This window comes from Chanodichthys erythropterus, chromosome 10 (assembly GCF_024489055.1).
Source record: "Chanodichthys erythropterus isolate Z2021 chromosome 10, ASM2448905v1, whole genome shotgun sequence".
NCBI lineage: Eukaryota > Metazoa > Chordata > Actinopteri > Cypriniformes > Xenocyprididae > Chanodichthys > Chanodichthys erythropterus.
In genome coordinates, this window is record NC_090230.1 from 7,497,050 (window position 1) to 7,512,483 (window position 15,434).

Sequence of the window (15,434 nt, forward strand, 5' to 3'; positions counted from 1 at the left end):
TATGTCCAGTTAATCTGATTAACGTATTTGCATATTCATAATTAATCATAATTAATAATCATAATGAGTTATGAATAATTATTAATATTTCCCCTTTGAGTTAATTGGCTACACAGCAGTGGAGGACCACACCTACTCCAAAGGCACTACCATCACATGTGGTATGACAACTTCACCATCCTCCAGGTCGCTGCTTGTTGCAGATGTTGTATTGAAAAACGATGAAGACTGTCTGCTGTACACAGGGATTCCACTACTTGAATTCAAAACCCTTGTGTCTTGCTTGCAATGTTTTGCTCCCACATCATCAGCATTGACAGCATAGGACCAAATCCTGTTGACATTGATGAAGCTCAGACAGAACTTTGTTATAGCTGATTTAGCAAGGCGCTTCAAAATGTCACCAGGTCAGGTCAGTAAAACACTGAAATTCTGGATAGATGTGATGGCTGAGCACACCCAAGATCTCATTCCATGGTTACCTCGCGAAACGATAAAGCCACTTTGCCGCAGGTTTTTATGGACAATTTTCCAAACACAACATGTGTAATTGACTGTACAGAAAGTATCTTGCAGAAAGCTAAAAATTTGGACTCAAGAACAGAATCTTACAGTCACTACTATGCTAGCAACACGGTCAAGTATCTAGTAGCAACTGCTCCATCTGGAATTGTTATGTATATTTCAGAGGCATATGGTGGCAAATGTAGTGATAGATTCATCACGCAGAACTCTGGATTTCTCAACCATTTGCGTGCTGGAGATGAGGTGATGGCGGACCGTGGCTTCACCATCAGAGATCTGCTAGAGGAACGGAACGTTCGTTTGATCACGCCAGCCTTTACTCGCAAGAAATGCCATCTGACAAATGAGCAGGTCACACGCACAAGACGAATTGCTAATGTTCGCATTCATATTGAGCGAGCAATCAGGCGTCTCAAGGTATACAGGATACTCTCTCAAACTGTGCCCATTTATTTTGTCCCTAAAATCGACAAAATACTAAGAATCTGTGCAGCACTTGTAAATCTGCGAGGGGAGCTTATTTCTAAAACATGGGTTTAGTCATGTGCATTGTGTAAGATATGGTGTCTGTAAATAAGTACAAGATGTGTAGTAACAGTACTGCAGAAACATGCTCAACAGGTGCCTCTGTGTTTGTGAACACAACAATAAATACTTGAAAAATAGATTTTGCTGATTATATGTTTATATTTTTACTTAATGTTTTGCATGTAGGAATTGTTCCTATTATTACTATTTTTATTTAATGAAATGTTCTGAATACCACTGCCAACCAAATTTGTCGTTAATGTATTCAAATGGCACATTCATTTATTCTTATAAAGAAACTCCAAAGCACAATGACTAAGTGTGTAATTTTTTATTATTATTATTATTTTGTTGTTTGTCAGCTCACAACTAGCTGTCACCATGCCTTAAAATTTGAAAATTGGAACTGGTCTTAAAACTGGAAAATTAACTTTTTTTTCATGAGAACTGGTGAGACAGCAATACACTGTCTTTGTGTAGGTCTATTTCTTCAGAATATCCATGTACTAAAACCCCTAACTACTCATTAAACATCTGCAGGTATGTTGGGCAGAGATTTAATTTCTTGTCAGCAAAATCATCAGCCAACCTAGGTAGCATGTGCAAAAAATAGAAATTCTGCAGCTGTTGCACTTGTGCATCTGTGTAGTTTTTGTCAAACGGAATGTCCAATTCAATGTCCTCACTTGGTGTCCAGATAACCAGCTTGCAGCTCTGTAGGCCCAGACACATCATGGTCAATTGTGTCTGAAAGAAGGATTAAGAGTGCATGTTGGTAAGAAGAATCTGTATAATTAATTCATTATAAGTTTAAAATACAATGTTTGTCTAATAATAGATAATTTAATAATAATAATAAAAAATAATAATTATTCACCTGGAGGTAGTATCCATCCTTTCCTTTGGGATGAATCAGGTACTGTCCATCACCTAATCTTCTGATGTCACCATTTGGCCATTCCAGAAATTCTGCCAGTGACATGGAACTTTTGAAGAGGCACTTGATCTCAAGGATACCGTCTGGGCTGGCTCCCAACCAAGGATGGTCAGGGTGCACAACCAGGCCCCTCTTCTCAACAGAATGCCCTCTGCTCTCCATCAGTGTGATGACATTTCTCTCATTTTCTTTGCCATGCTGTCTTGCTGTATTGCCGGTGAAGGTTGGGTACAGATGCTCATTTAGATATTTTTGGGGATCTGTGGTGCTTCGTTTTGGGACTCGTTTAGCTGTGCTGGCTGTTAGACGCAGCTTTCTAGCATCATGCCATAACTGTGAAGCACTCTGCATCCTGGTTTCTTCCATCAGTGTAGCTGCTTGTGCAGGGGACACTTTGATGTAGGCCTCATAAAACGTTGTGCACTTTAGACAGGTTAGTGTTGTGCTGTGTTCAGTATGACAGAGTGTAGTACTGTGGGCTGGATCATGTTTGCTGGGGCCTGCCTTGCTACTGTCTACATCTGCTCTGTAACTCAACTGAAGAAGACCATTTGTCTTGAGCTGAAACAGTGGGGCCATCACTGATGAATTGCTGTGGGTAATGAACTCTCTGTGGTTCTTAAAAAATTGGGGGGAGGATGTTGATTCTTGCACAGAACTTCCTAATGGAATATATGGATATATGTGATATGGTCTGTGATGGTTAAAATTAATGTCCTTCACCTTCCTCATCCCTACATTCTTCTTCACACCAGAATTCCACTTCCTTTGCACATCAGTGCATGCCATCCCTGTCTTGCCCTGCCTGACTGCATTCTCAACCTAAATTGAATTAGATTTAATTTTATCATGCAGTCTTAGACTAAAGAATTAATGTGAAGGCTACTGTGAAGCAACATATGCAGAACATGAATGACACACAGTAAACATTTCAGTTTAGTGCATTTATTAGGTAATTAAAAATATCACAATACAATAAACAATTTTTGTGCCCTTAATTTTTCTTACTTTACTGACCTTCCACAAAAGTGCTGCTGCATGACTACAAGAGCGTCCTTGCCCTGCAATACATGAACAACCCGCTGTCTGAACTTCACCTGTCACTGACGCTAGCACCCAAGCCTTGTGATGTGATACGTGCAGGCTCTGACTCGGCTCGATGTCCGCTTTTAGATACACAAGGTCGTTTCCGACATCCTTAAACAACACCCGGCCAACTTTATCACTGTGTAGATACTGATACGCCTCTGAGCTTTTCAAATTGCTCATCGCCTTACCATCACAGGCTACTGAAGCAACAAAATAACTAAAAATACTACCGTACGTAATACAAGGCCACTTCTTCATGTCATCCTCCCAACCATCTACCGCGGAGGGTAAAGGTAATATTATTTCACCCTTTTTAAGTTCGTTGAGTTTGTGTTCCCACATAACCGGTTTGGATCGCTATATATTACTGAATGACTTTCACTGTTGACAAGTGTCGAATGAATGAGTGTTACGTCCTGCTTGTTTACTTTGAACCGGAAGACGCTCCCACGTTTGACGCAAGGCCTTATGGGGCGTAGGAAACTTGTGGATAGCTCTGGAAATTACAACTCAGTAGCTGTTCATCCATTTTGCTTTCCGATTGTTTAGATGCTCCGTTTCTATTGGCCGCGCGGGTAATCGTCACAGAGCGCAGCGGCAAAAGTTGAACTATTTTGAACTTTGACCGCGGCGTGCGCGCAAGCTGTGCTGTGCCGCGCTTGCGCTTGCGCTTTGGCCGACGCCGCCCTCGCGCGGCGCAAGCCATTGAAATGAATGGGTTTCATAGCGCAGCGCATACCGCGTCCTGTGTGAAAGGCCCTTAAGCGCGTGATAACGGATGGTAAGGGGCGTGGCGTTTCCAGACACTTCAGCGAATCACGATAGACTGGGCCTGTTACCAACCTGCTAACCAATCTGAGCACATTGCGTATGTCGGAGGGAGTGGCTTCATAGAAGCAGGAAGTCAAATGAGCCGTTCATATGACAGTGGAAACAGAGGTGTAGAATAAAGATAAAATATATGAAAAATACAGCGTTTTCAAAAAAACGAAGCATTAAGACATGTTATACTGTGCCCCAAAAACACAATCAAGCCTAGAAAAAAAAACCACGTAACCACCCCTGTAATAGATCTCCCCCTATATCAATATCGAGCAAAACACATGAAATAACACTTAATTTTAACATTTACTCTCCTTTAACAGTCAGAAGCAAAGCATGCTGGAAACTAGAAGTCTGTTGTAACTGATTGTAAATTCCATGAATGTGTGTATATACAGCTATGGAAAAAATTAAGAGACCACTCCAAGTTCAGAAATCAATGTTAAGTGGTCTCTTAATTTTTTCCATAGCTGTATGTGTGTACAATACATTCACATGTATGTGCAATATATGTACACAATAAAGGATAAAACTTTATGAATGTAATGCTATATTTGTCTTCATTTATAAATATTTTATATGTATCAATATATAGCCATACATGGTCAATGCATATATTGCAGTATATTGAAAAATATAAGCACTAGTTTCCCATATATGGAAATGTATTATTTAATATATCGCATTATATTTTGCAGTATAGTCCCATATATTTTTGTTCCGTAAGGGTTGGATGGTGCTCAGAAACATGAGCGGTCCAGTCCAGTCAGTGGCAGAAGAGAAGAGCAGCGAGTTGTATGCGTGTGAGTTAGAGGGCTGTTCATGCTATTATGCCGTAGCTCAGTTTAAGATAGAAATGTGAATTATTCCTCTTGTAACCCATGTTATCCACGTCGAAGAGATTGTGTTTCCAGCAGAAAATAAGGCTTACATTGTATTTCCTGTGTGAGAGTTTGCAGCATGAGAACCAGGTATGACATATATTTTCTTTAACATTAATTACCTCAGGACCTAGAAAATACTAAAGTAAAACAGCATAAAATCAAATAAATACATAGGCAAAATTGGTAATACATTATTTAATTTAGTTGTTTGTTAATTTGTTCCAAACAAGCAGTTTGCTTTAAACTGGAGCAAGTTCTAATTTTAGATTAGTTGTGCAAATGGCCTACATTAGTGTGCTATTGATATCATGTCCTTGGATTACACTCCAGTGTCATTCTAATGCACTGAACTGTAGTTGTATTTCCCAGAATTTTGTCCTGTAATGAACCATAATCTATGATGGGTAAGATTATTTTACAACAGTGTGCTACAAAAAGATGTAGTTCTGTGCAATAGTTTGTGCTGTGTCATTGCACCACAAATACTGCCATTGTGCAGTTCAGCACTGCACCAGCTATTCTAAAAAAGTCAATAACACTATATCTGCTCTGACCTCCAGTACAGACCACCAATACATGTACTGTTGGCAAGATTGGCCATGCAGTGATCTGTTTATTATGTGCTAGAAACACTATGTGCTAGAAATCTCGTGAACTCAATCTCGACTCGTCTTGTGAGATACCCGTCTAAAGTATCTTAGTAAAAGACAACAATACTCAAGCACTGTAAAAGGTTTTGACTGACTTCTCTTCTGTATGATTTCAGTCTCTTCAGACCTTACTGCACATGATTTATGAGCTTCTACAACTTTTGACCTCTTAACTGAACTCCTTTCCATAAACTGATCATAGAAATAAAAACAGTATAAATAAAAATGTTAACACTTTACAATATGGTCTCATTTATTAACATTAATATATTAACCAACATCAACTAACAATGAGCAATATATTTGCTACAGTATTTATTAATCTTTTTTTATGTTAGTTAATAAAAATAGTCATTCATTGTTAGTTCATAATAGTTCACAGTGCATTAACTAATGTTACCAAATGAAACCTTACTGTTTGTGCTTAATAAGATTAAGAGAAATCTGTTATACATTTTTTATGGTAACACTTTACATTAAGTGCAACCATAATCACACTCTCTCTATATTCAAAGTGCAAATAAGACCAATTTTTTCTTTGATACAGAGCTAAGAGATGGTTACAACTACACTGCCCAGCCTAAAATAGCTTTCATACTGAGAGATATTTGCATTCATCAGGGAGCCGCTTTCAAAATGTGGTGTATTGAAATCGCGTTTGAATGCGCGCTTGTGTTTACTTTCACTTTCACGATCGCGCCTACTCTGTAAATATGGAGCGGTGGCGACCGTTATCCAACTGAATTAAATGTTTTTTAATTAAATACAAAGCTAAAGGACAGTGGAGGCGTAATGTAAATGTAGCAGTGGCATATATATATATACTGTACAGTCCAAAAGTTTGGAACCACTAAGATTTTTAATGTTTTTAAAAGAAGTTTCGTCTGCTCACCAAGGCTACATTTATTTAATTAAAAAATACAGTAAAACAGTAATATTGTGAAATATTATTACAATTTAAAATAACTGTTTTCAATTTGAATATATTTGACAAAGTAATTTATTCCTGTGATCAAAGCTGAATTTTCCAGTCTTCAGTGTCACATGACCCTTCAGAAATCATTCTAATATGCTGATCTGCTGCTCAAGAAACATTTAATGTGTAAAATTGTACAAAATATTTGTGTACAGTATATTTTTTTTCAGGATTATTTGATGAATAGAAAGTTCAAAAGAACAGTATTTATCTGAAATCTAATCTTTTGTAACATTATAAATGTCTTTACTGCCACTTTTGATTGATTTAATGCATCCTTGCTGAATAAAAGTATTCATTTCTTTTCAAAAAAATAAAAATAAAAATTCTTACTGACCCCAAACTTTTGAACGGTAGTGTGTAATGCTACAGAAGCTTTGTATTTCAGATAAATGCTGTTCTTTTGAACTTTCTATTCATCAAGGAATCCTGAAAAAAAAGTACACAACTGTTTTCAACATTGAAAATATTCATAAATGTTTATTGAGCAGCAAATCAGCATATTACAATGATTTCTGAAGGATCATGTGACACTGAAGACTGGAGTAATGATGCTGAAAATTCAGCTTTGCATCACAGGAATAAATTACTTTGTCAAATATATTTAAATAGTACACAGTTATTTTAAATTGTAATAATATTTCACAATATTACTGTTTTTTACTGTATTTTCAATTTATATAAATGTAGCCTTGGTGAGCAGACGAAACTTCTTTTAAAAACATTAAATGTTTGGACTGTACTGTATATAACTTATTTATTTATTTATTTTTTTCTTCTACAGCATCTGTATCTGTGTGTTTGCAGTATTGATAAACAAAGGTGAGTTTAGTAGGAACCACATTTTCATTGGCTAAGTCTGACTGTTTTATATTATGCATCAGTAACAAAATTTTAAAAAATGTAATCAGGAAAGAGGTAGAATTGATTTTCAAGGCTGTGTTTCATTTTCAGTGTGTCTGCAGGCCACTGTTAAAGGGAATATTGGAGGCTTTGCTGTCTTGCCTTGTTCTTCTATTGACAATGACCTTAAATATGAAGATATAACAGTGTATTGGAGACATAATAGCAGCCAAAATGTTTATGACATAATTGAGGGTAAAGGTTCAATGGAGAAGCAGGATCCGGCATACAAGAACAGAGCCGAAACCTTCCCTGAGGAGTATATGAAAGGAAACTTCTCACTCAAACTCAACAAACTTCAATACAGTGATACAGGAAAGTACATCTGCTACATCACAAAGACACATCAAAATCCAAGCACACAGCTTTTCATCGAAGGTATATGCAATATTATTATTGTTTTTACAAGGTTGTCTTTATTTTTTAAAAGAATCCAAATTTGAATACACTGTTAATGACTGATTTAACAAAAAAAAATCTCTAAATGTTTTTCTGATGTTTTGTCTTACAGGCGGCAAAGGAAACCAAGGAGTGGAAACAAGAGCAGAGAGGATTGTGCCATTTTTAATCCTGTTTTATATTCTGCATTTTATTTGAATGGAGGAATGCGCCTTTGCGCTTTTGTTATGGAACGTCATCACTGTCCCGTGTTCTCATTGGTTCGCTGGTGTATGGGTAATTTCATGGCCAGGATAAGCTGTGATCAGATCGCTCGCCTAAGTGGAAAAATTAGCTGCTGCCAGATCTCGATCACTGAATCACATTGTATTTGATACAAAACTAACTAGACTAAAATAAACAGGGGAAAATCATAACTAAAACAATTTTCATAGTATTTCTGTAACGAGGCAGACTCGGGGAGATCCATTTGCAGCTTTATTGAGAAACTCGTAGTCATACAGGCAGGGGTCAAATACCAGCAGAGACAGTGTTGGAACAAACTCAGAGTCAAATACCAGGCAGATAATCGGGACAGACGGCAGGCAAGACAGGGTAAACAGGCAGAGATATCAGTAGGCAGGCGGCGGGCAGTCAACAGGGGTAACAGGCAGTCCGAGATCAAACACTAGAAATAACGCTCAGAATTGTAGCCGGGGCAAAACAAGACTTCGCAAAGCATGATGGGGTGTGTGTGTCTTTTATAGTCCGGGGAAAACAAGGTTCAGGTGGCAGTGTAATCAGTCCAGGTACAGGGATGGGAAATGTAGTCCAGGAATGGTTAGTATTCGGGCGAGGGCGCCCTCAGGTGGTGATCGGAGGGAGCCAGAGAGGCCGGGTTTGTGACCATTTTATTTTCTCCAAAAATAAATAGTTTGAGACAGTCTGTAACTATCAGAGGATGTTAATGGATAGTCTGTCTGTTTGTTGAAGTCATCAGTTTGCATAATTTCAACCTATTTGTTTTAAAGTATACTGATATTTTTATTTATTATAGCCTACTTATATTTAATATAATTACATTTTAATTTTAATTTATAATAGGCTGCTAATACTAATTACAATATACTTATTTTTGATTATTAATTTAAAAAGTACTTCTGGAATACATATTGACACCATGGTGTTTCTTCAACGTACGAAGAAAGTGTAATGCCTTTTCAGTTCAAAATGCTTACACTACGTCCTACACCTTTCCTATTTAACTTAGGGAAAGTGTTTAACTGACATGTCAGGATATTTATATATCTGATTATGTTCATCAGAAAGAAGAAAGTCATATACAGCTAGGATGGCTTGAGGGTGAGTAAAGCTTGGGCTAATTTTCATTTGAAAGTGAACTAATCCTTTAAGTCAGAGCTGGATAGGCTTGTTTTTGGAGTAAAGCTAAACAAGAAAATTCATTCAGCACCAATTGGAAATTGTTAAAATTTGAAAGTGGGAAATATTTAAGAAAATTTAGTTCTAATTTGGCTAAATCAAAACGTGTTGAAGAAATTAAGGTTCTCATTAATTTCGTATATTACCAAGATTTTACCTGAAAATTTATCAGATATTCAGAAAGCGTATTTAGTTGACTATTTGTGCTTTCATTAGGTCAATGCAAAGGTGGCTAGAATATGGAGAACAGGTGTCTTCTTATTTTTAAACTTAAATTAAATGAAAAATAGGTTTGTTTCAGAAAACTCTAAAGAAATTTCCAAGTTTTGTAATAACTTTTATTCAAATTTGTATAAATCTAACTTTAATCTTGCTGATTTAGATACTTTCTGTAAGCACCTTGGTTATGTCAATTCTATTAATCAGGATAAAAAAGTGACTCGTTAATAACATTTTAAAAAAATGAAAATTGTACTCCATCTCAAACGAACGCAAATTCTAGTTTCTCTGAACTGAAATAGTAGGTCAGTCAGGTTATTTTTGCCTACCTTTTTATGAACACTATAAATTCAGATATACTTAGTTCATATACTGAAAAAAGGGGCAGAGCATTCAGGTATTTGAACTGTACTTGGCTAGATGTGAACTTTGAATTGGAACAGTACTTGAGCAGCGATGGATGACAGTTCACAAGTCCAAAAGAACACAAGTACAGACAAGATGCAAAATGCAAATATTCTCAACAAATATTGAGAAATGGCCATTGAATATTTATGTTCAGAAAACGCAACTTAAGAGACGGCTTTCAACAAGGAGGGCAAGGTAAAAAATTTTAGAGCTAACCAATCATTATCTTGCAATTGGAGTATATAAGATTGCTGACACATGTTTGGGTCCTCAGATGCTGACGCAAACCTTCACCTCCATCCTCCCCACCACCACCAGGATGGTCCCTGTCCATACCTCCCAGGGGGGTCGGCTACGCCTCTGCCTTCATCTTCAGGCAGTAAATGCAGAGTCCACAACCCTTTAGGATCCGAGCTACGGACGGGGCCTACGCCAAAGAACTTTATCTTACAATATTTTGCTTGCTGATTTTTAATAAATATGGTTTTCACGTTATCTTACCTCCCCGAGTCTTTCTGGTAGAACTGTAATTTTTTAAAGTTACTTAACTGCCAGTGCGATAATTTACCTGACAGGAAATGAAGCAGTTTTAAATGAGGAGGTAAATTTACACTGCTCACAGTGTTCACCAGTGATCACCAACGAGTGAAAAAAGTTCTAACATTGGTTAACTTTATTATTAGTTGAAGAAAGTTAATATTGAACTTTCAGGTACATAGGTGCCCCAAAATTAAAACTTGAACCAGAGGAAATTATAATAGTATTGGCTCATCTTAAGTTTACAATAAAACATGGCAAGCCAATATGTCATTACGTCTTAATTATAATTAAATATACAAATAAATAATAATAATAATAAAAAATCACAAAAGAGAACATGCATTTCAACGTGATCTCATGAGAATACGTGTATTTTTACGTTAAGTGTGGTTCTACCACACGTACATTTACTAACGTTTTCATACACACAAAAACGTACAACATTGACGTATTTATAGCACTAAAGCGTACAAATACTTACGTATTAGCAGCTTAAAAAACGTAAAACATCTAACGTAAAGTGTGAATGTATATGAATTACCATGTATTAATATTAAAATCGTGGCTTTAATGATTCAAATATGTTGTGTTCAATTGTCATTAACGTTACATAATGTTAAACGAGACTACACTTTGAAACCTTAAAATGAATAACATTTCTATAATCGTTTTGTAATATTTTGCTGTGCGATTTTTTTTCCTATGCAGTGACTGACAATACAACCATAAGATACACCAAAGCAACACATAAATTAACAAATCACACCCATTTTATTTGTTTGCTGTACTCCATATCTTTAGAATCCATATGTTTGCGAGGAACAGATTCAAATTCAGCCCTTTATCTGTCGATCTTCACCTTCATTCTCAGCAACAGCGACCGTCACAGTCAAAGCCCGCGCACGTTATGATTCAAATAAAAAAAATAGCGCCAGTGCGCCTGCGCCACCCTCGAGAAGCGTTACGACATGGTTTACGGCACTGATATCGAACGCTCATTGGTTCTCACCTGCTTCGTCGCAGATTGCGATATGCCGTGTTTCAGTGGATTGACATTTGAAATTAGTGCGCACCTTGACGGAGAGAAGAACAGATTCATAATTTCACGCATTAATAAATTGTATTCTGCTCTGTACCCTATAAAAACTATTACGTTACAGCCAGAGAGGACTGCGACTGGAACTCATCATCATTTTAAAGGTACAATATGTAAAATTTTTGCAGTAAAATATCCAAAAACCACTAGGCTAGTGTTATATATTTTGTCCAGCTGATTACAAACAATATCTCTAATGTTTTCAACTACTTGTAAATCATGAGAAAATTCCCATTCTAAACAGTGACACGGGGCAGTGCAGTCGCCTGTCAATGACGTCAGTTACCTTTGTTACCGCCTTTACTGACGTAGAAACCACATGACAACAGTGCCGTGGACAAATGCGGAAGTTGTGTCTAGTGTCCAGCAAACCACTAGCTTGCTTCAAGCAGTTCCTTATTTACTTCTTGCACGTTTTATGGTGGATTGTTACTTATTTATGGAACATAATTACTGTTTACCATCTGCCGCTGGTTCTGTCGACAAGGACAGCTCCCGTAAACTCATGACCGGAAAAGCGGAAGCGGCGCCGGCGACTGTATCATAATAAAAGTCCCGCTGCTCGTGAGGCGTGTGTTGATCAATCGCTCCAGATCCTCGTTCAGCTCCCGCAACACTCGGTCCTGCTCTGTTTCATACTACAGTTAACGTTAATAATCGCATCCACGAACATGAGTTCTTCCAGACTCCAATCCCTATTCTTTTGCACCGTCCGTTGAGATGGAGACCGCATGTTTTTTTTTTGTTTGGTTTTTTTTATTAAATGTTTAACAGAAGAAAAACAAACAAAAAAACAATAACAACAATTGTCATCATCATATAACAATAAAACATTACGCCAGAGTCCAGTCTTTCAGTCCAGATTAAGTGCCAAGTCCTTAAACACATCCATTGTTCTCAAAGCCTTCAGGTTTTTAGAGAATTCAATAGAGTCAAAATACATTTTCATCTCATGTTTAAATCTTAAAAAAAGAGGTTTGCACTTTGAGAATTTACATTTATGAATGTGATACTTGGCTAACAGAAAAATAAGGTTTATAAAATAAATATCATTTTTCTTTTCACATTCATGAAAGCCAAAAATTACATTTCTATAGGTAAATTTGAAATTTGGATTCACATAACATTTAATAAAGTCACAAATGTCACACCAGAATGTTAGTGTGTAAGAGCAATTCCAAAATAAATGTAAAGTAGTTTCAGGTTTCTCTAAACAAAAAGAACAGAGGGTATTAATATAATTCTTAAGTCTTCTGAGAGAACACTTATCTGGGTAAAACCTATGAATTAACTTAAAGGTTATTTCTCTTATTTTGTTAGTTATCAGATACTTGTGAGGTAATGTCCAAACTTTTTTCCAGGGAATGTTGCTCACAAGTCCATTCCAGTAAGAAATTACATATGGCACAGAAACACATTCCTCCTGAAACAAGACTCTAATTTTCTTATTGTTTTTTGATTTAGATAAAGAAAGGCACTGTTTACCTACAAATGTTTTACATAGATCCACCGAGTCACAAAAGGATGAAAAAGAAAACCCTTTAAAAAGCATAAGAACTCCTTGTGGCACTGCATCTGCCACAATCGCAAATTCTTTTGGAGTAACAGGAATTCCATGCTTTACTAAGAACTCAGAATAATTACAAATTAAACCATTCTCATTGAAAAGCTGAGATACAAAAATAATTCCATTTTTAAACCAATTATCAAAGAAAAGAGATTTATGTTTATACAGTAGATCCTTATTATTCCAAATTATATATGAGTGAGGTGTAAAATTGTGTTTAAAAATGAGGGACCAAGCTAATAACATTTGCCTATGAAACTATTTGATAATAATTTGATAGGGATTTTCATTATGTTATAATTACAGGTTAATAGGAATTTTAGACCACCTAGTTTTGAAAAAATAACATTAGGGATCAAATTCCAGATAGATGCAGGCTTATTAATAAAGTTTTTTATCCAATTTATTTTAAAGGTGTTGTTTAAAGTGGTAAAATCAAGAAAATTTAATCCCCCCTTCTCAATGGTGTTCATAAGTACAGATTTCCTGACAAAATGAGTTTTATTCTTCCAGACAAAGTTGAGGAGCATTGTATCAATTTTTTTGAGAATGGCGCTATCGACACTCAAAGAAAGAGCAGCGTATGTTAATCTCGATAAGCCTTCAGCTTTGGCTAGTAAAATTCTGCCCTTTAATGACAGATCTCTTTGGAGCCATATACAAAGTTTTTTCTGTGTACTCTCAATCAGTGGAATAAAATTTATGGAGCATCTTCCTAATTCATTCTTTGTTATAATAATACCTAAATATGATACCTGATCTTTAACTTGAATATTACAAATTTCTGACAAACTACACTCTTTGATGGACATCAATTCACATTTAGAAAGGTTCAAGGATAAGCCTGAAGCTTTGGAAAATTGCTGGATATTCTCTAGCGCTAATGGGACTTGGTTAGCATCATGCAAAAAAAGTGTGGTATCATCAGCCAACTGACTGATGAGTATCTGTTTGTTAGCAATAGAGATACCACGAAGACTACTATTAGAAATATAAGATGCAAATATCTGGGAAACTAATAAAAACAAATAAGGAGATATTGGACACCCTTGTCTAATACCATGTGACAAGTAAAACCTAGGAGAAGTACCATATTTTAATTTGATTGTACTATTACAGTTGTAATAAAGAGTTCTTACCGCCTTACAAAAATATTCACCAAAACCAAACTTTTGCAATGATTTAAAAATAAAATGATGTTCTACTGAATCAAAGGCTTTATAAAAATCCAGGAAAAGAATAAAACTATTATGCTCCACCAAACTGCTATAATCAAATAAATCTAAAACTAATCTAATGTTATTCATTATATGCCGGTCCTTCATAAATCCAGACTGAGTCTCATCTATAATGTTATTCAAATATTCTTTTAGTCTTTTAGCAAATACTATGGCAAAAATTTTATAATCGTTGTTAAGGAGTGTGATGGGTCGCCAATTGTCCAAATTGGTATGATCTTTCTTTGGTTTAGGTAATTCCTAATCGCGTGATGATACCCTGCGTTAATGTAGGAGGTAAAGCTTCTTTATCAATACTTTCTTTAAGAACATTAGTTAAAAAAGGTGAAAGTTCATCAGCAAATAATTTGTACAGCTCGGCTGTAAGCCCATCACATCCTGGGGATTTATTGTTTTTCAAACTCTTAATTGCACTTAGTACTTCCTCATGAGTAACAATGTCATCACAACACATTCTATCATTTTCAGAGATAACTTTAACATTAACTGAATCCAGAAACAAAGTTGTTTTCTGCTCTGAACATTTTGAAGTATAAAGATTTTTATAAAAATTAGCACTAAAATTAGCTATAACCTTTGGATCTTTTACTATTTTGCCATCAATGCATAACTGCTCAATTGTTGATAGGGTAAAATTACGATTTTCAAGCTTAAAGAAATATGCAGAATTAAGTTCTCCTTCTTCAAGCCATCTTTTCCTGGATCTTATATAAGCACCCCTAGCCTTCGATAAAGTATAAATCATCTAATTTACTTTGTAAATCTGCAACTTCATATTTTTCCTCCGAAGACATACAACTAAAACTACAGGTTTGAGATAATTTCATGATCAGGCTGTCCTCAAGAACCCTTCTCTTTTTTGCTAAGACTGCTCCAACTTTCCTTAAATAAACTCCAATCTCAAATTTTAGAAGCTCCCAATTGATACAAAAAGAATTTTGAATTGTGGCTACTTTCCAGTAGTGAGCAATTAATTCTTTAATTTTATCCTTTACATCTGGTAATTCTAAGAGTGAACTGTTAAGTTTCCACAAAGATGCTTTGCTATGGCCTGGTGCATAATCTGCCGTTAAAGGGGTGTTAATAAAGATAGTTTTGTGGTCAGTCAAAGGAGTACAATGAATGCCAACATGTAGATCAAATTTGGACATACATTTTGATATGAGCCAATAATCAATTTGAGATTGTCTTGACCCATTTTTGTTGGCCCAGGTAAATTCTAAATTGTTAGGGT

The 15,434-nt window shown here is 36.0% G+C and overlaps 1 protein-coding gene across 2 annotated transcripts; it reads left to right on the forward strand.

The window, feature by feature from the left end:
• The first annotated feature begins 4,657 nt into the window (after positions 1-4,657).
• LOC137029030 (V-set domain-containing T-cell activation inhibitor 1-like) lies at positions 4,658-10,244 on the forward strand. 2 transcript variants are annotated; one of them, XR_010896251.1, is made up of 5 exons: positions 4,658-4,872; positions 7,196-7,233; positions 7,366-7,692; positions 7,826-9,954; positions 10,034-10,244. XR_010896251.1 is itself a non-coding variant. In XM_067398530.1 (4 exons), the coding sequence occupies exons 1-4, from the start codon at positions 4,862-4,864 to the stop codon at positions 7,909-7,911; spliced, it is 462 nt and encodes a 153-aa protein (XP_067254631.1). In that variant the 5' UTR covers positions 4,658-4,861; the 3' UTR covers positions 7,912-10,244. The 2 variants fall into 2 exon arrangements, 1 of the variants encoding a protein (XP_067254631.1); XM_067398530.1 differs by having other exon boundaries at positions 7,826-10,244.
• Positions 10,245-15,434: the final 5,190 nt, after the last annotated feature.

What these genes read in the sequence shown, in the direction of transcription:
- LOC137029030 (XM_067398530.1), top strand. An exon ending in TGCAGTATTGATAAACAAAG is followed by an intron (nt 7,234 to 7,365) that starts GTGAGTTTAGTA and finishes TTTCATTTTCAG; the next exon opens with TGTGTCTGCAGGCCACTGTT. An exon ending in CACACAGCTTTTCATCGAAG is followed by an intron (nt 7,693 to 7,825) that starts GTATATGCAATA and finishes TTTGTCTTACAG; the next exon opens with GCGGCAAAGGAAACCAAGGA.